Source organism: Globicephala melas, chromosome 4, assembly GCF_963455315.2.
Source record: "Globicephala melas chromosome 4, mGloMel1.2, whole genome shotgun sequence".
Lineage (NCBI taxonomy): Eukaryota > Metazoa > Chordata > Mammalia > Artiodactyla > Delphinidae > Globicephala > Globicephala melas.
This window is the reverse complement of record NC_083317.1, coordinates 65,019,041-65,038,131: the sequence shown is the minus strand read 5'-3', so window position 1 is coordinate 65,038,131 and position 19,091 is coordinate 65,019,041. Positions and strand designations below refer to the sequence as shown.

The following is a 19,091-nucleotide window of genomic DNA, read 5'->3' as shown; positions in this document are numbered from 1 at the left end:
CATGGCCAGGGTAGGAGATGGTCACATGAAGCAAGGCACAGGGACATACATCGGAAAGGTGGGTGACTGCTTTGCTCCAGAAGAAGATAGCTCAGTTTGCAAGTACCTTGAACAGTATATGTGGAGTTTTTCTTGTTTTGGTTTTTTTTCGGCCACGCTGCGTGGCATGTGGGGTCTTCGTTCCCCGACCAGGGATGGAACCCGTGCCTGCTGCAGTGGAAGCGTGGAGTCCTAACCACTGGACGCCAGGGAGGTCCCGAGCTGTAAAAAGTGTGTTCCCTAACCAGAGCTCTGCCTCCTCTCCTACCAGTCAGTATTCCCCGTTCATTCGGGTCTGAGGCGAGGGTCAGTGGCTTCAGCCTTATCTTTAAAGCCTTGCACGAGATTGGTTACCATGGATGGTCTTGCGTTTCATCCAGTCAGGCTGTGTCCAGACTCACTGAGCAATGCCCCATTGGGGATTTCGCCACGTGGAACAATGGGAGGATTCTTGCGGTGTTGCCCATACCTGTTACTGCTGAGTTAGGGAGGGAGGCTAGTTTCTATTTCCTTTCGCTGCTTTAGTTTCAGGGAGTTAGAATAGCTCTCAAGAGCTTAGGGAAGGACCTTGGGGAAAAGGGCCTTGTCTGTGAGCTTGATTCCATGGAATGCTCTTGATCTTTAAGAGACTTCACCCTCCTTTGGATTTTTTTTTTTTATGACAACAAAGAAAGTTGGATTGATTGCTTCATTCATTCCTTGGGTGAGGCTTCCGTGTTTTTTTTTTTTTTTGCCCCCTTTGGAATTTTGAGAAGGAAGAGAGGTTAGAGCAAATTTGAAGTTGCTCAGTCTACCCCTGACCTCTGCTCTTCACCAGGGTTCTCAGAACAGAGTGTATTTTCTACTTACGGATGAATCATAGAGCCAGGACTGGTAACCCAGCACAAGAGAATGGTCTTATATGTCATTTGCTTGTTTTTGCAGCCAATAACCTGAGTCATAGATTCTGTGGTTATAGTTTGTGACCAAATGAGGCTTTACAGTAGTGCTCGTTGTGTGCCAGACAACTAGCACAAAGTGTGTGACATGTACCAGCTCCTGTAAGCCTGTCAGCCTTTGATGAGCTTGTTCATGTTAGTTCCTGTGTCCTGTTTTTATTGTAGAAGGCCAGAACAAGCTCGTTTTCAAACCAGATCTCACTCTGGAAGAAGTACAGGCAGAAAACCCCAAGGTGCACAGAGGCCGGTATCACCCTGAGGAATGCAGGGCTTTGCAGCGGGTCGCCATCCTCATCCCTCACCGGCACAGAGAGAAGCACCTGCTGTACCTGCTAGAACACCTTCACCCCTTCCTGCAGAGGCAGCAGCTGGAGTATGGCATCTACGTCATCCACCAGGTGAGTGTGTGGGCAGACCAGGCCTCTGCCCGCCACACCCTCCTCTCTGTGAGGCGCTTCGTCTGTCTTGGGTAAAAGGGCATCAAACTATCATCAAAGGTGAGGTCTCTTATCTCATTTATCCTTGAAAGTAGTAAAGGTACTTCTTGTCCCAGAGTGTGGAATAATGGGATAAGTGCTGGGAAATTTTACTGGCTCTTAAGTGATCCTCTGGAGGAAGCCTGTTTGCTTTCGTGAGCCCTTCCATTGCAGACAATGAAGCCCAAAGATATTTCCCTGGGACTGACCTTACATTGCCTTCTGCATTTGCTATACATTACACAATGAGATGTTGGAACTGTGCTTTATTATTGAGCCTGGCTGTTCAATGGGGATCTAGACAGAGGAGTTGACTACCGTGTGTTAATCGCCATGGAATTCTATTACTGTCTCCACCTTTCTGCCTTTAACTTTGCCACTATCTATTATGGAGAACATTATGTTTAGTTTTCACTTTTTTAAAAAGAATAAATTAATTTTATTTATTTATTTATTTTTGGCTGTGTTGGGTCTTCGTTGCTGTGCACGGGCTTTCCCTGGTTGCAGCGAGCGGGGGCTACTCTTCCGTTGCGGTGCGCGGGCTTCTCGTTGCGGTGGCTTCTCATTGCGGTGGCTTCTCATTGCGGAGCACGGGCTCTAAGCGTGAGGGCTTCAATAGTTGCAGCACGTGGGCTCAGTAGTTGTGGCTCACAGGCTCTAGAGCACAGGCTCAGGAGTTGTGGCGCATGGGCTTAGTTGCTCCGCGGCATGTGGGATCTTCCCGGACCAGGGATCAAACCCGTGTCCCCTGCATTGGCAGGCGTATTCTTAACCACTGCGCCACCAGGGACGCCCCTAGTTTTCACTTTTATGATTCACTTTTTTGGCATGATTTAGTAGGAACACGGTAAGTATTAGTGTAGCCTGCTTTGAAGAGTTTAGCTCTAAGTGGAGTGGGTGATTTAAGGTGCCTCTATCTGGCATTAACATTTATTGAAAGAAAAATAAGACATCAACAACTATACATGGCTATCTTTTCAGAATTGTCCTGGGCCATCCAAATAATTCCCCCTCAAATCCTTACAAATGCTCCGAATGCAAGGAAAATCATTAACTATATACCTAATATTGGTTATAACTGGTAATATTTGTTTTGGGAAAACTTTTGATAGATCAGAGGATGCTGTTCTGCAATGTATACTTTACAATAAACTGGGGGTCTTAAAAGTTAATGTGCATATATATATTACATCTATCCCCATTTTGTGAGGATTTGAAACAAAATTTAACTGTTATATTGGTTTATCATTATTTTTGTTTTTAACATTGTTAGTCATTCAGAGGTCTTACTCAGGACAGCAACCCCCAGTATATAATTTTATGAATAGAAAAATATGTCTGCTTTATGTTATTCTTTTCAGGAAAGTACTGTGGTGAGTTTTGAGAACTGCCTATGCTTTTGTTATGATAAACTGTTGATTGAACTGGAATTTATTCTTAAGGAGTTTGATCCAAATAGCCATGAAAAAATTACTACTGTAAAAAAATGTTTCATATTGTAGCTTTGATTATATTACTGGTTTACTGTGTTCTTTCCTTACCCAGTAACGAATCTCCTCTGTAAGGCCACTATGAGGATTAGTGTCTGCCATGAAGTGTTAAATCCGGGTTCTCTTACAGTGATTCCACGAGACGTTTAAGTAGCTTAGGTATATGAGCAGTAACCTTCTCTGTTTATAGGTCAGGATTTCTTGATCCTTTCTGGCAAGCTATATTTTTTGGGGAGCTTAGTGTAAGTTTGTTACATGGGGTAAGATGGGGATTAGCTAAGAGCTGAACAGCGAAGCAGTGATTCTACTTGGCATGACTGGTATGTAAGAAAGGTTTTGTGGTTTTACATGGAAAAAATAAAGGTACGTTTAAAATTTTTTTAGAGTTATCTTTATTAGTATTTTAAAACTATGGTTTTTAAAAAAATTGTTGTAAAATACACATAACATAAAATTTACTATCTTAACCATTTTTATTGTAGAGTTCAGTAGGGTTAAGTTTGTTCACATTATTGTGTAAATAATCTCAACTAATCTTTCATCTTGCAAAACTGAAACTCCAAACCTATTAAACAACAGCTCCTCATTTCGAGGTGTTTTTGGTTATGGAATACAAGTATGTATGAAGCATAAAGAAAAGCACAAAAGGCCTGTTATTGTTATTGCATCTACTGTGTCAGATTTTCATGTCATATGTATACTCTTGTGCGTTAGCAAGAATAATACCAGCTCCTGCATGTGAACTGAACAGGGGAACAGTGTGAAATCTTGTCTCAGGAGCTTTTCAAGTTTTAATTTCCATATCTATAGGCTGGAAGTAACAAGTTTAATCGCGCCAAACTCCTGAATGTGGGCTATATAGAAGCTCTCAAGGATGAAATTTGGGACTGCTTCATATTCCATGATGTGGACCTGGTGCCCGAGAACGATTTGAACCTTTACAAGTGTGAGGATCAGCCCAGGCATCTGGTGGTTGGCAGGAACAGCACTGGGTACAGGTAAGGCGGCTCTGCTCACAGCTGCCTTAGGTCAGAAGCCTGGCCTGTTATCATCAAGGCTGTGCAGACACTGTGTCCAGGGTGTCTGCAGAAAATGAGAAATAGGAAAAATGGTCCATGATATATCACTTAAAGTTCAAAACAGGAATTAGAGAAATTCGATTTTTTTTCTTATTAGGAAAACATCCGCCAGCAGCCTTGGCAGAGGATCACAAAGATAAAAAGGGAGAGAAGAGGGGAGGGAAGTCCAAGCTTTGCACATGGCGGCCAGCCTCGCCTGCAGGGCCCGCCTGCTGGAACTTTTGCAAGGGCTCCCACGCTGAGGAGAACTCAAGTAACTTAGCTATCTCTCCCTGCCTTCTGCCTCTAAGAGGCAACAAGAGTGTGCCTCCAGGTCAGCTTCTAGGCCTCTTTTGTGAGACCATGATGTCTCTTTCCAGACCGAGTCCGGAGGGAGACTGGGAAGGGGCATGTCCATCAAGTGGTCTGCTCAGGAGCCAGGACACACAGGACAAGGTCCCTTCTCTCAAAGTCACTGTGGGAAGAGCCAGGCACCGTCATTTCTGCTTTCATGCCCCCCCCCCCCGCCCCATCCCACCCTCTACCCGCCCCCCCCCCCCACACACACAGAGGCGTAGCTGCTTTTCAACCTTATTTTGTACCAGTTCCTATTTGAAAACAACTGAGGGGAAATAGCAACCAAGAAAGTTCTCCACAAGGGAAACTATATGTTCACTTACATGTGTGCACACTTACCTGTCAGCCTCCACCAAGCCCTGCCCTTCGTGTGTGCTCACATGTGGGGTGCTACTGCACTAGGGACCCTGAGACTGATCTGAATGAGGCCGAGTGCCCATCCTCACAGCACTCCCTGGTGTGTACTGCTGTGGGGAGACAGGCAGCTGCAGTGGAGCTGTGTCAGCTTTGCACTTCACTTCTGCAAATTCAACTAGGAGCACGTGCTAATGGGGGAGAGTTTGGGGTGGGGGTGAGGCCGAGGGAGAGAGAGCTATAACACTATAAAATAAAATGGGAGGTTCCACCAGTGTCTACTCTGGGAAGTGATCATGAGATGCAAACCATGAATCTCTTTTTGTGTGTGTGAAATATTCTTCTTTTTATTTTTTCTCAGTCATTTAGAAAAGTAAAAACCATCTTTACTTCACAAACCATACAAAAACAGGTGGTAAGCCGGATGAGGCCTGCGGGCTATAATTTGTTGGTCCCTATAATAGCATGTTAACTGGGATGACAGGATCAGATTTGCATTTTCAGCCAGTGAGTCTGGAATTCAAATGTGCATATGAATCATCTGGGGATTCTGTTGAAATGCAGATTCTGTTGTGAGATTCTGTGTATCTAACCAGCTCCCAGGTGATATTTTGGCAGCAGGGTTTGATCTGTGAATCACACCTCGACTACCAAGGCTTTCAGAGATCCCAGGTCGGATCCATCCATGGAAGAGAGCCTGGATTGGAGAGCGAGGGTGAGGATGGAGGGGAGAGCTGTAACATCAGTTAGGAGTCTTTTGGGAGGTTGGCTCAGCAGGCCTTGGTTGCTGGGAGGAAGTGAGAGCTGGGAGAGAGGGAGAAGTTGAAGATGACAGCAAGGTTTTGTTGGTTAGTGCTGTCTTAAGCAGAGATCCTAGTGATCTGTACAAAACTGGGTACAGAATAGTGCTCAAGAAGTTTTTGCAAACCATGAATCTCTTGATGCCTCCCTTGCTCTTGGTTTCCATGTTGCTCTTACTGTGTAGGTTTCTCACTTCGGACTGTTCAAGAGATTTCCAAGAGTAACACTGACTGCAGGCGACCTTTGCCTCAGGTAGACTTTAAACCTAGTCCCTGTGTAAAGTGTGGGATATAAACAAATACCTAGAATAAGCCACAATGGGTGAGAGCACACTCTCTTTAAGAAAAAACACCTAGGGAAGGGTTTAAAGGTGTTGTCCAGGAAATGTGGCATCTTCATCTTGTGGAATCAGTGGAGCTTCCCAGCAGAGTTCCAAGATGTGGAAGCAAGAGAGAACATGGCACAGGTTTTGAGGAAAGGCTGGTAGTTCATTAGTGCTGGAGAATGAATGTCTGGGATGGTGGAGGGAGGAGACGCTAGAGATGAGGGTAGGCAGGGGCCAGGTTAGGCAGGTGTTGTTCAGTCTGGTAAGGAGTTTGGAGTGCCTGTGGAAGGAATTAGAGTGCTGCTGACACATGGTTACAGCCAGGAATGACAGGAGAAAGGTCAGTTCAGCTGGCCTTTAGTGTATGGGATGGAGCAAGGCAGGAGGGGAGAAGATGAGGGGCAGATGCCCACTCCTGCCTCCATGCTCCAGGGGCAGTGGGGCCAGAGGGCAGGAGAAGGGTCTGGAAGAGAATCCCAGGACTTTTTCTTTTGGGGAACTTGATCATTATCTGGAGATTTTGCTTTCTGGTCTGTGAGCCACCTCTGCACTGAAGAAAGTAGCATATCATGGCCAGGTACCTTGGTATTTTCAGAAGCATGTTAGCCATCTGCTCACTTATTGGTATTAAGATGTCACTCTCTACAACACAGAATACCTGTACTTCAGACCCTTGACGTGGGTGATAACTTCCCATTGCCCAGTCTTTCTAGACATCTGTGGTGAGAAGTTACAATCACACAGGATTGTTTTCTCATTTGTTTGTTTTTGGAGTATGGATACACAGGATTGTATCAAGGACAGGCCTTTTGTTGGGATTCTAGATTTTATCTTTGCGTTAAGCTGGACCATAAGAAAATGAGTTCTTGGGCATTCCTGCTGGGAACTGATCTTGAGTAAAACTTTGGTGTGATGATCGTGGGTTTTATCAGATGCCACTCACTCTAAAAACAGCCCCTGTACGAATGTTGCTGGTTTAACTTGCTATTGTAATTGGCCAGAAGTTTCTTTTATAACTAGAACTCAGGAAGCCTTTGTCTTCCTTGAGTAACTGACAGTTTTCCTAATGTAAACCAGGTGATTGAATGTGTCTCTCTCCTCTTTTGATCTGGATGCAAGAAGCTCAGAGTCAAATCCATGACCTTCTTTTAGAAGCTGAAAAGAATCTTATTTGCAGATCAGAGTTCTAATATATTTCCTATTCTGATCTTCTATCTGAGTGAAGTTTTCCTCTCGTCCTGGTTTGTCATTTATGTTTTTCTACTTTACTGTATGTATCATGTAAACTGCCTCATTTTCTGTGGTTTGGGGGAGGTTTGCATAGGTAGTGTAGGAGTTGTCTTCCTCCTCCTTAGTTATTGCCTTTCCTCCTTTGGGCAAAATCCCTCTAGTTGCTGGCAGGTGCAGTTGCAGGTGGCTAAGTGTCTGCCTTCTGCTGGTAACTGTGTGTCCCTGTGCCACAGAGCTTAAATCAGCCCACTATTCATTGTCACAACTGCCCCATGAGTATGAAGGAAGCGCAAGAAGTGTTTTCACTTTACACACATGCAGAGGGAAGAAGTTAAAGCAACTTGTCTCAGCTATCTCAGACTCTGATGAAGACAGAAATAAATCTTGTTTATCCCAGTGATTATGGGTCAGTGATAAACATCTGTACTAGCCTGTGGGAAATTTTATTGCCAAGAATTCCTTTAGTACCTGCCTGCTTTTACAAGGACTTTACTCTTATTTGATGACTCCATTTTCCCCACCCTTGGGCCTTACAGTCCTTTAAAAATAAGTAAAACTGTTTCAGGGCCAATCAACTATTTATGCTTTTCTAGCTAAGAAGAAAAACCAGAAGGAAAGATCAATAAACATGTAGATATTTGGCACCTAAGAGGCAACTGAGGAACTGATACTTCTTTAACCTTTCTTTCCAACTGGTCTCCTCCTGCACCTCCCACTGCAGCCAAACTGGTCTCCCGGTGCTCCTCACACAGCCTGCGCTTTTCTCCCTCTCGGCCTTTCGTCACAGAGTTCTGATCACCAGGAGTTCCCCCAGTTTTCTACCTGTCTGAATCCTCCCAGGCCCACCTGCCCTGATGTGTGGCTTCTCCTTCCTCAGAACCCTGGTAATGTTCACCTCTCTTGCTGGACTATCAGCTGTGTGTGAGTGCAGGGCCCACTTATTCTAGCGTTTAGCCAGCTGCTTTGCACACAGTGGATAGTCGTTACTTAATGGGTCACTACCAAGTCATCAGTGCTGGGTCCCTCCTGGTGACCCCTTTTTGGGGCGTGGCAGGTTATGCCTGGGCAGTGGTTCCACTCAGTGTTCTGATGAAGCTGCTAGTTTTCAGGTAGTTTAGGAACCCCTTCCCAGCCAAACAGAGTCCATTAACCATGGCAACAAGTCACTGCAGTCAGTGTCTTGGTCAGTAATAGCTGCCTTCTGAGCACTTTGTTCTTTTTGTTTGTTTTAGGTGGTTGTTTTCCAGAATTTTAGCTTGGGGGTATGTAAGTAAATCTATTTCCATTGTGGGTTAAGCAGGGTCCTCCCCATCTGTACTCAGAACATAGAAACAAGCAGCTGAGCTACAAATTAACTTTGGGGACTCCACCTATTAGATGGCAAGTGTCTACATGATTATTGATCTTTCCTTTTGGTTTTTCTTATTATCTAGAAAAGCAGACATATTTTATTGGTCCTGGAATACTTTGAACTGACATTAATTAAAGTTAGAGATCCTCCATATATATTCACATCCTCTTATTCAGTAACATCCAAGTTATTAAGCTGCCTTCATTTGCATTTCTGAATTGTTACCGTGTTCTATTCAAGGGACATCTTTATTTCTCAGATTTGTTAATTTGCCTACCAATAATCCATGAGTCCTAAATGATTGACCTCTTTTCTTTCCCCTTTTCCTTGTTGGTATACCCACAGCTCCACCCTTTTTACTCTCCTCTTTTCACTTACTACATTGTCTTCGGGCAGCTCTCCCTACCCTTGTGCCTTCAGGTACCACCTCTTGACAGCTTATTTCCAAAGCTATCTCTGTAGCCACTCCTCTGTACTGAACTTGGACCTTGTAACCTTTTTCCCACTGGCAGAAGCCCCAAGGGTACCTCATATTCAGTTTATCCAAACCGTAATTTGTCTTCTTCTCAAAACCTAATTATCAGTTTGTATACCCTGTTTTTGTGAGAGGCACTGTCATCTACCTAGTTGCCCAAGCTGGAAACCTCAGGGTTATTAAGGTATGTTGGGTTCTCCAGGAAACAGACTCTGAGACGGAGATTTGTATGCATATAAGTGGAGGTCTGCATAAAAAGTGTGTATAGGAGCTCTCTCCTGCTCTCCACCCCACTCCCTAAAAGAAAGTAAAAGTAAAAAAGCCACTCGTTCACGCTGAACCTGGGTGCAGCCTCAGAATGCTCTTAACCCACAGCACTTGGCAGCCACAACTATTCATTGGATTGGCACACGAGGCGAGATCTCTCATCCAGATCTGATGTTACAGTGCACATTGACAGGTACCTCTGTAGACCTCTGCACACAAACACTAACAATAAAAGGTGGGTGGCACCTTGCTTAGTGAGCAGATGTGAGAGCTTGTCTAGACAGAGGACAGAAGGCCAGACAAGCAAGGCCAAGAACGTGGGGAGGTGGATGTCAAGCAGGAGTGGGTGGGTGGAAGTACATGGTCTTCAAAGTGTTCCTAGAATGCCCGCCCTGCAGTCAGAGACTTCTGAAGCATCTGTGGAGAACAAAAGGACTTGGCACTAACGTTCTAACCATTTCTCTCCTCTCTTTCGCTCCAGGTTACGTTACAGCGGGTATTTTGGGGGTGTTACCGCCCTAAGCCGAGAGCAGTTTTTCAAGGTGAATGGATTCTCTAACAACTACTGGGGATGGGGAGGCGAAGACGATGACCTCAGACTCAGGTGAACAACAGAGACAGGTCCCCTTCACGGGGCTCTGCTAGCAGTGGTTGTGTGTGGTTCCTGTGGAGGCCAGGCCAGCAGGTCATGAGGCTCCGACTTGGGCTTGAAGGGTGGCAGGGGGTGGGGGGTGAGCAAGGCGGCCCAAATCGCTCTTTGCCACTGGCAGTTCAGAAATGATGGAGGGTGGTCTAGTCCTGGCTAATGGGTGTCCGGGGTCCGGGAGTGTTGGTGGAGGTCTCTGTGGACTTGTCAGCAGGTATTACCTACTGAGATAGAGTCTCACCCGTGAATGGCAAGTCCCAGACCACAGCGTTTGCAAAACTGCCGCCTGAGGAAAGTGGCCAGAGGCCTGTTCTAAGCCTCTGCGTTCTCTCAGACCCCAGGCAACCCTGGTGGTTCCCAGCGTGCAGAGCAGGGAGTGCCAGCAGCCTGTGAGGAGTTGCACGCCCCGAAGCAGGCCAAGATATCCTCTCCTTATACACGAGCCAGCCCCGCACTCCGTGGGAGCAGCTGCTGGCCTGACTCCCTGGCCTGACTCGGGGCTGCTGGCATGACCCTCAGATTCTCTTGGATTCTTTTCTGCTCTGGGGGGTTCAAAGGGGATATGCCTGGTCTCCCCTCTCAGCCCTCTTCCCTGAACTTGGGTTTCATGGCCAGATAGTTATGGGTATCCCTAACTCCCAGAAATAAGTAATTATTCAAGAGCCTGGGGCCAGTATCTTCAGACTTGTAACAAGGTCTGTCTATTAGGAGACCCCCTTTCCTCCTGTTGTTGCCTCTTAGAAAGAAAATTTCTCAGCTGGCATTCTGAATTAATATACGTGTGGCTGCCAGATGTTTTCCATTGCTTCAGCATGAAGAAGCCGGGCTCCATGCTGGTCTCATTTCCAGGTCTAGGCTGAGAGTCTCTGGAATGTTTCTGGCAGGAGGGAACGGATCTCCCTGACCAAAGGCTGCATAGAAATGGCCGTAGTGATGGGCAGCGGCACTTCATGGCCCAGCCCATCAGCAGCCTGTGTGGCCGTGGCTTATGAAGTGGACAGAGAGGGTACCTGCTAGATTTCAGGGCAGGAATAGCAAGGGCTCGGAGTCAACCGTATCCATCATGTTCCCCAAATCCATTTCACTGCCCAGATGGGACGGCTAGTAGAATTTTACACTGATGTATCTTCACTCTCTTTTTTCCTGTTGCTCCTCGGTTTCAAGGTAAAGGGGAGCCCCAAGTTTTGCTTTCATTTGGTAAGAACATCATGGCCTCCAGAGTGGTTCTTGACTAACGCTATGGATAAACCAACTGATTTGAGCATAAACATTTGCTGAAATTTCTTTACTAAATACTTATTTACTCACCTGTGCAACAGGCACCACCCTCTTTCTGCTTATATAGTACATTACAGTTTGCAAAGAATGTTCCATGTGGACGGTCTCATTTGAGCCTGTCAGATCAACTCTGTAACACCATTGCCATTTTACGGTTCGGGAAACCCAGGCCTGGAATAATGAATTGACTTACCAAGGTTGTAAATAACAAAGTCTAGATTTGAACCTAGGTTTGTGACATTTAACAGTCATTATTTTCCCTGTTAAAAGAAGGCAACACTAAGTAAATTAGGGATCCTAAGAGACTTGATTTTTTCAAGGTGTATTTTCTCAGTTGTTTCTGGAAAATGACAAAGTGTAAATTGACACATCTTCTTTGTACCTCAGTAGTAAATGTTAAGGGTGATTCTTCTATGGACTTATTGCCTGAGGCCCAACATAAGAAAATTCTTTTTCTTTTAATACCTAAATAATCAAGATATGTGTATGCACATATATGTAAATTTTTGCAAATGATTCTTTTTTAAGTGCCTAGTGGTAGATAATTGGGATAGAATTTTTTTTTTAACACCTCTGTTATTTTTGCAGGGTTGAGCTTCATAGAATGAAAATAACCCGGCCACTGCCTGAAGTGGGTAAATATACTATGATCTTCCACAAGAGAGACCAAGGCAATGAGGTGAATATAGAACGGTAAGTCCTGGATCCATGCGCCTGGCAGGCTACCTGCGTAGTCTCTTCTGTCACTAGTCCTATGCCAGATTTGATCAGATAAACCAGTTTATTTTGTTCAAAGCTTTTTATTGAGGTAATTTTCGGACAGACCCAAAAGCAGAGGGAACATCTATTGAATTCACATGTACATGTACCACATTCCCAGTTTCAACAGTTAACAACTCATGGCTTCTCTTCTTTCTCCCACTTTCTTCTCCTCCCCCACTGGATTCTTTAGAAGCAAATGAGATATCACAGCATTTCCTGTGTAAATATTTCAATAGTATCCTTAAAAGAAGTCTTAGAAAAAGAACTGCAGAGGTGCTGCGCGGAGACCCGCTGCACCCCTGCGAACACGACGCTGCGAGTGGCGCAGAGCGTGCGGGCCATCTCTGCGCCCAGCGCGCCCTGCCCACCGCTGCCCTGGGGACTGCAGGCAGGCGCCGTCCAGGTGCTGCGCACCGGTCCCGTTCTGCTGTCAGGTCGTAAATTCAGACAAACGTGAATGGGTAACAACAGAAAACGGTGTTGCAACAGTGGGAATCAGCAATTTTGCACAGGAAGCTTTGGGAGATGTTGTTTACTGTAGTCTGCCTGAAGTTGGGACAAAATTGAACAAACAAGAGAAATTTGTTGCTTTGGAAAGTGGGAAAGCTGCTAGTGAACTCTCTTCTCCTCTATCAGGAGAAGTAACTGAAATTAATGAAGCTCTAGCAGAAAATCCAGGACTTGTCAACAGATCTTGTTATGAAGATGGTTGGCTGATCAAGATGACACTCAGTAACCCTTCAGAACTAGATGAACTAATGAGTGAAGAAGCATATGAGAAATACATAAAATCTATTGAGGAGTGAAAATGGAACCCCTAAATAAACTAGTTTGAAACAACTTAATCTAGAATAGTTGTCTTAAATTAGTGGTGGATAGATTTTTAAAAAGCAACTTTTAGCAAAAGAAACTACTTGCAATGGTGTTGCCTGAAGAAAATACCCCTTAACTTCCCAATGATTTCAGATAAACGCTATGCATCTTTTTCACAACAGCCTGTGATTTTTAGGCTAGTCTCCAGTTATAATATTCAGAATTCCTGAAATTATCTGTGGTAAAACTAGTTATGAAAGTTATGTAATTCAAGGATAACATTATTATCTTAACCATATATAATATTGTAACTTGCTTACAGCCATCCCTGGATTTGGGTCAAAATACTCAATGAACTTGCCACTGGAAATAAATGGCAGTGGAGAAAAGTTTGTTAGTTGTATAGTGTCCAGTGAAGAACGTTACTCTCTTAATTTTGCAATATACTGTGTTTGCTGGTGCTGTTTTTATACAGTGAAGCAACAGCCTTGCAGGAAAATAAGGAACAGTTTACTAATAAAATATTCAACTTCCTAATTTAAGAAAAAAAATACTGCAATACTATTATCATACCTAATATAAAATTATCAATACTTGCTTATTGTCATCAAAGGTCCAGTCAGTGTTCAGATTTCCCCAATTATCTCATAAATGCTTTAATAAATTTTTTTAAACAGTTGGTTTACTCAGATTCAGATTGTAGACAAGGTCCACACATTGCATTTGAATGATTTCTCTGAAATCCCTTTTAATCTGTAGGTTCCCCCTTCCCTCCTTTTTTTTTTTTCCCTTGTAATTTATTTGTTGAACAAACCAGGTCATTTGTCTGATGGAATTTCCTACATTGTGGGTTTTGCCAGTCACATCCCTGTGCTATAACTTAATTTGTGCCTCTGCATTTCCTTATAAGCTAGGTCTTCGATCTGGAAGCTTAAACAGATTCTGGTACTATTTGGGGGCAAGAACGCTTCCTCTATAGTGCCATGTATCTCCTTTTGTATCCCAGCAAGGGGACATGATGTCTGGTCATGTTTTGGTGATGTCAGGATTGTTCTGTGGGTTCACGTGTTGTCAGCCTCATGCAGTCATTGTGAGGGTCCCCATTAGTCTTCACCTAATTATTTTAGCAGCCATTGGTGATCATTGCCTAAATTCATTATTCAATTAGGGATTGCAAAATTGTGATATTCTGTCAGTCCTTCTGCATTTATTAGATAGATTTTTCTACAAAGAATGATGTGCCTTCTTCAGCTGTCTGAGTACACTGGGGTACGGTTCTTATAGAAAAGGCAGGATAAAGGGAAAGAATCAGCATTGATTTTTTATTTCAAAGTGATGAGTTGATGCTTCCTACAGCCTTCTGGATGTAGTTAATATTCTTTTCGATGCTCAGATTGTCTTTGGCAAATGTTATCTTTTTCCAGTGGGCTCCCGAATCCTTTGACATAACTGCAGTCGTTTTGCGAGCATTTTTCCCTTTGCTCTGGTGTGATGAGCTGTTCTAGGCTCATCTTGTGCTCCTGCCCCAGGAATTAAGCCTTTCACCAAGGAATCCTGGCAGATAAACCAATTCTTTTGGGGGCTATGTCTGAAAAATCTACATTTCTTTGTTCTGGTGGGGTTTTTTCCCTAATGTTTGAAACTGTATTAAAGGGCCTTTAGCCTTTTTGCTAGAGTCTACATTTTAAAACAATATTAAAAGACTTTTAGCCCTTTTGTTAGAACTTACCACTTTAACAAAACAGCTATTTCTATTTTCCATGTGTCTTTTGAGCCTTTGCCCATAGGTGTGCATTTTTCTCTGTAAATTAAAATAATAATAATTAATGAATAGATACAAAAGAATACTTATCAACTGTATGAAAAATCTGAAGATTCTTGATACCATGACCACTGGTCGTGTCCTCTAGCCAGTTTACGCCCTTTCCCTGTGTGGCCCTTCCTTATCCCATATCTTCCCCCTACCCCAAGAGGAAATACTTTCCTGAATTTTGATGATAGTTAAAGTTATTTTTGCTGTGTCTTGGTTTTCTTATTTTCCCATGTGTTTGTATTCATATACAAAAAATTGTTTAGTTTTGCATGCTTTTCAATTTTATATAAATGAAATCATGCTGTATTATTTTTCTCTGACTTTATTTAGCTCAACTTTATGCTTCTAGTCTCCATCCACGTTGTTACTGTAACCGAAATGCATGCTTTTCACTGCTCAGCTCCTAGAGACCAATTCGGTTCAACACCACCCCTCTCCCTGCATCCTCGAGCTCCGGCCACACAATTACTTCCTCTTCTTCAAACACATCCTGCTCTTTGACACGTCTCTGTGTCTTGCACAGGGTGGTCTCTTTTCCGGGGTGTCCTTTCCCTCATCTTCTCTGCTGTGAATTTCTTCTTTTTCAAACCTTGGTCAAATTTACCTTCTCTGTGACCCTCATGAAGTTAGGTGCCACTTCATTCAGCCTCCTCTGCATACAGTTTAGCTTGGTTTGAGGTTCCTATGAGTCCCCGCCCTGCCTACAGACACAGAGTTCTCCCAGCAACATTGGAGCATTCATAGATCCCCTGAAGCTTATCCAAGGACCTGTCAGCAGTGGATGAGCTGTATCACTGTACATCCTTCTGTCCTGCAGACTGGGGGCTCACTGCATGAAGGACTCTTCTGATCATTGGTCCTCAGGGTCTTCCATGGGGTTTGCCATATGAACACATGGCTGTCGTTAGTATCTGTTACCTTAGATGGAGAAAATAAACTTCTTTTGCAGTAGGAAACCCAACAAGTGCAATAATTTACAAAGATGCGTTTGCCAAACTTTGTGACAAGGCAAAAACAGTGGAAATAGATGTTAAATTCTTATCTTTCACATTTGTTCTTTATCTTTAGGATGAAGCTCTTACATCAGGTGTCACGTGTCTGGAGAACAGATGGGTTGAGCAGTTGTGATTATAAATTACTCTCTGTGGATTACAATCCTTTATATGTCAACATCACCGTGGATTTCTGGTCTGGCCCATGACCCTGGCTCTTCTGCTGACATTTGGAGGAACTGAATATTTGATTGCAATAATTTTGGCCTAGAGACTTGCCCTAGTAGCACACATTAAGAACTTGTTGCAGCCAATTACTGAGCTGATTCTCCCTCTTTCATATTTTCTTAGCAGAACTCCTGGTGATATGGAATGTAAAACAATTGTTTTGATCATGAGGGTTAAATATTGTAATGTAGATACTTGAAGGACTAAGTATAAAAGGACCACTCAGAAGATGCCATGAAGGCTATTTGAGAACTCTGATTGAAGGAGATTTATTTAAGTTTGAAGTGACACATGTTTTCTGGGATAAAAAATGCCACAGGAGATAAGATTGCTGAATGTCCCAGAGAACCAGGAAAGGGTTGAAGATATGTTTCTGTTACTCATTTATCCTGCATGGTCATCTGGGAAGAGGCGGGTCCCCGGTGAGATGAAGGCCGAAGAAGAGGGGAGAAAGGTGAAGAATAAAGGTGCCGCGAACTTGGGACCGAAGAGGTGGCAGAAGGACCGCATCAGGCGGAGAGCAGCTGCGGTGGTTGTACTGTTGCTATGGCTGCTGCCCTGCGGCAGGTGTCACCTGCCCAGATACGCCTTCCAGTAACATTTTATCTACTAGTTTTTAGAACATTTTTGTAAAATGATTTTGTACGTGTAGGATATGAAGCAGCAGTTTACAAATTACCTATTAATTAATAATACATCAGAAGTACCTCTGTAGTAAAATATGAAAAAGCTTTGGGTGGTCAATCTTGTTTTTTACTATTGTTTCGTTACCAAACCAAACTTGGGTCCGCTTGCCCACATGCAGTGAAGCCAATCTGCAGACACTGGGTTGTGGTGAAGGAAAGTGCAGCGTTTACTGCAGGCGCCAAGCAAGGAGTCCGGGCAGCTAGTGCTTAAAAGCCCAAACTCCCTGAAGGCTTTCAGGGAAAGGTTTTAAAAGACAGGGTGAAAGAGGGCTTGTGGGATGTGTGATCAGCTCATGGACAGTCTTCTGATTGGCTGGTGGTGATGTAACCAGGAGTCAACATCATCAACCTTCTGGTTCCAACTGGTCTGGGGTCTACTTGCTTGTGGGCAGCGTACAGTTAACTGCTTCCACCTGATGGGGGTTTCAGTATCTGCCAGACAGCTCAAAGGATGTGGCTCAGAATATTATCTGTAGCCCTTGAGAAGGAACTAAAGGTCCTTGACTTTGTCTAATGGCTAAACTATTATTATTTTGTCTTGTTTGACTGTTTTCCTTTCTTTCTGCATTTTCTCACTTCTCTGATTAAATTTACTCTTTGGCACTCAGGGAAGGCCTAGGAGGCTAAAGTTTCTCTACAAACAAGACATGGGGGAGGACATGGGGGTGGGTCTTTTCCAGGAAGGCCCCGCAGGGTCCTGCTCGGTTCTAGCTTCCAGATGTATTCATGTCAGTAACCCTACTGCTTAAAAACAAAACAGATGAGACTAAGCCTTCCCCCGCTCTCCCGTGTTCATCCTTCTCTGCGCAGCCTGCTTGTGAGACAGCTCCAGGCCTGTGGCAGGTGCCTCTGAGTCTCGGCTCCTGGGCCGCGTTGTGTTCTCTTCATCCTCCTGTGCTTGATTTTGATCAGTAATGGGCGCAACAGGGCTGCCTCAGGGGCACACCTCGTTGGTGAGAGGATAGGAAGGGGTGGAGCCAGGGCTCCTGAGGCCTTTGATTTGGAAGGAAGGGCGGGGCCATGGCACTGATTTGGTACTGCTGAGCTTCCTGGGAGAGGGGCGGGAAATGTGGGAGGATAATCTAAGGAAGGTAATCGGGGATGGATGCTGGCTCAGAGCAGAAATAAGAATATTTTGTTCGCCTAGGGGAATGGACACAAATAATGTAGATGTGGATGTTCTTGAGCGTGTATTATGCAACTGTGCCCCAGGGTTTCTCAATCCATCATTATTACGTGACACTTAATTTTTAAAATTCAACATGAGTGCCTGCCAGCCAGTTAGTGTAAATAATATCCTTCCCAAACAGGGAGAGGGAGGGAATAGGAGGATTTGGGGCTTCCAAAAAGACAGCAGTCACCACCCACGTGGGGAAGGAGAAGAAAGAAAAGTGCATTTTGTGGACGTGACAGGTTTACCTAGGGCTGGCCTGGTTTACCTTTAACCCAGTAGGGACAAGTAAATGCTGTGTTTTTTCTTTATTTAGAAAAGAAATAATAATGGTTTTCTTCCTTTTCCCCCACCCTCTTGTCTCCTCTGCAGAATCTTCCTCTAGCTTTCCATCCCAATGTTTTAACTGAGGTATGGTTGATTTACAATATTGTGTTAGTTTCAGGTGTACAGCATAGTGAGTCAGGGGTTTTTTGCAGATTATGTTCATTATAGGTTATTACAAGATATTGGGTATAATTCCCTATGTTATACCGTAAATCTTTGTTTATCTATTTTATGTATAGTAGTTTGTATCTGTTAACGATCCCAATTTTCTTAATTGTAATCTAATGCAGACTGAACTATTGTAATTGCCAACAGCCTGTGCCAGGGGCCTCCAATTTGGAGGCTGTGGGTCCCTGGTCATGGCTGGGGAGGGTAAAGGAAGAGAATAGTGTGTGCAAGGAATTTGAGGATCCATACTGAGAACAATTTCTCATTCAATGGAAACAAAATACAATGAGTACCATATGGGAACTCCCTATGTATTTTCAGCATCTGCATTTTTTTAAATGTTCAAAACCACTGTCCTTTGCCTATTGATATTCTTCAGGTAATTCTTTCAACCAAGATAAAGTATATGTCATTTAAATGGCTCACTATGAAACTTCTGGAGGTGGAAGATGGTTTTTTTTTTTTTTTGCGGTACGCGGGCCTCTCACTGTTGTGGCCTATCCTTGTGGAGCACAGGCTCCGGAAGCGCAGGCTCAGTGCCCATGGCTCACGGGCCCAGCCGCTCCGCGGCATGTGGGATCTTCCCAGACCCGGGCACGAACCCGCGTCCCCTGCATCGGCAGGTGGACTCTCAACCACTGCGCCACCAGGGAACCCTGGAAGATAGTTTTTTAAGACCTTTATTTTCCTTCTCTGCCACTGTACCTGCAACGGGATTCGAAGCCCCTGACTGGCAGGAGGCATATGGCTGCCTGCTTGCTCTGCTGGGCAGTTTGGCCTCAGAGGAACCGAGCTTTCCCAATTTCCCGCCCTGTGTGTCTCTTGCTGTCATTGGCCACAAAGAGGCCAAGCTTTCTGAGTTTTGTAGATAAGCCTACTATACTTGCTGAGGATTACATGGACGCAGGTCTGTTTGAACACCACAAATACTTAACATGAGTGTACTACTTTAAAAGTTTTTATGGCTTTTTCTCACTTATAGTACCACTCCTTTTTATAGTGCTTTATGGTTTATGACATTTTTATACACACTTTATTGATTAGAG

At 44.1% G+C, this 19,091-nt stretch overlaps 1 protein-coding gene and 1 pseudogene across 9 annotated transcripts in view; both read left to right on the top strand.

Moving 5' to 3' along the window:
* The window catches only part of B4GALT4 (beta-1,4-galactosyltransferase 4), a 41,841-nt gene extending 25,416 nt beyond the window's left edge, over positions 1-16,425 (top strand). For 8 of the 9 annotated variants that reach the window (XM_060298108.2, XM_060298111.2, XM_060298109.2 and 5 more), the window contains exons 3-7: positions 1,143-1,375; positions 3,754-3,941; positions 9,643-9,765; positions 11,674-11,778; positions 15,542-16,425. In XM_060298108.2, the coding sequence (XP_060154091.1) occupies positions 1,143-1,375; positions 3,754-3,941; positions 9,643-9,765; positions 11,674-11,778; positions 15,542-15,674 (782 nt within the window). In that variant the 3' untranslated portion in view covers positions 15,675-16,425. The remainder of the gene's footprint in view (positions 1-1,142; positions 1,376-3,753; positions 3,942-9,642; positions 9,766-11,673; positions 11,779-15,541) is intronic. The other variant, XR_004039662.3, reaches the window with a different exon arrangement.
* Positions 12,044-12,770, top strand: LOC115853647 (glycine cleavage system H protein, mitochondrial-like; annotated as a pseudogene).
* Positions 16,426-19,091: the final 2,666 nt, after the last annotated feature.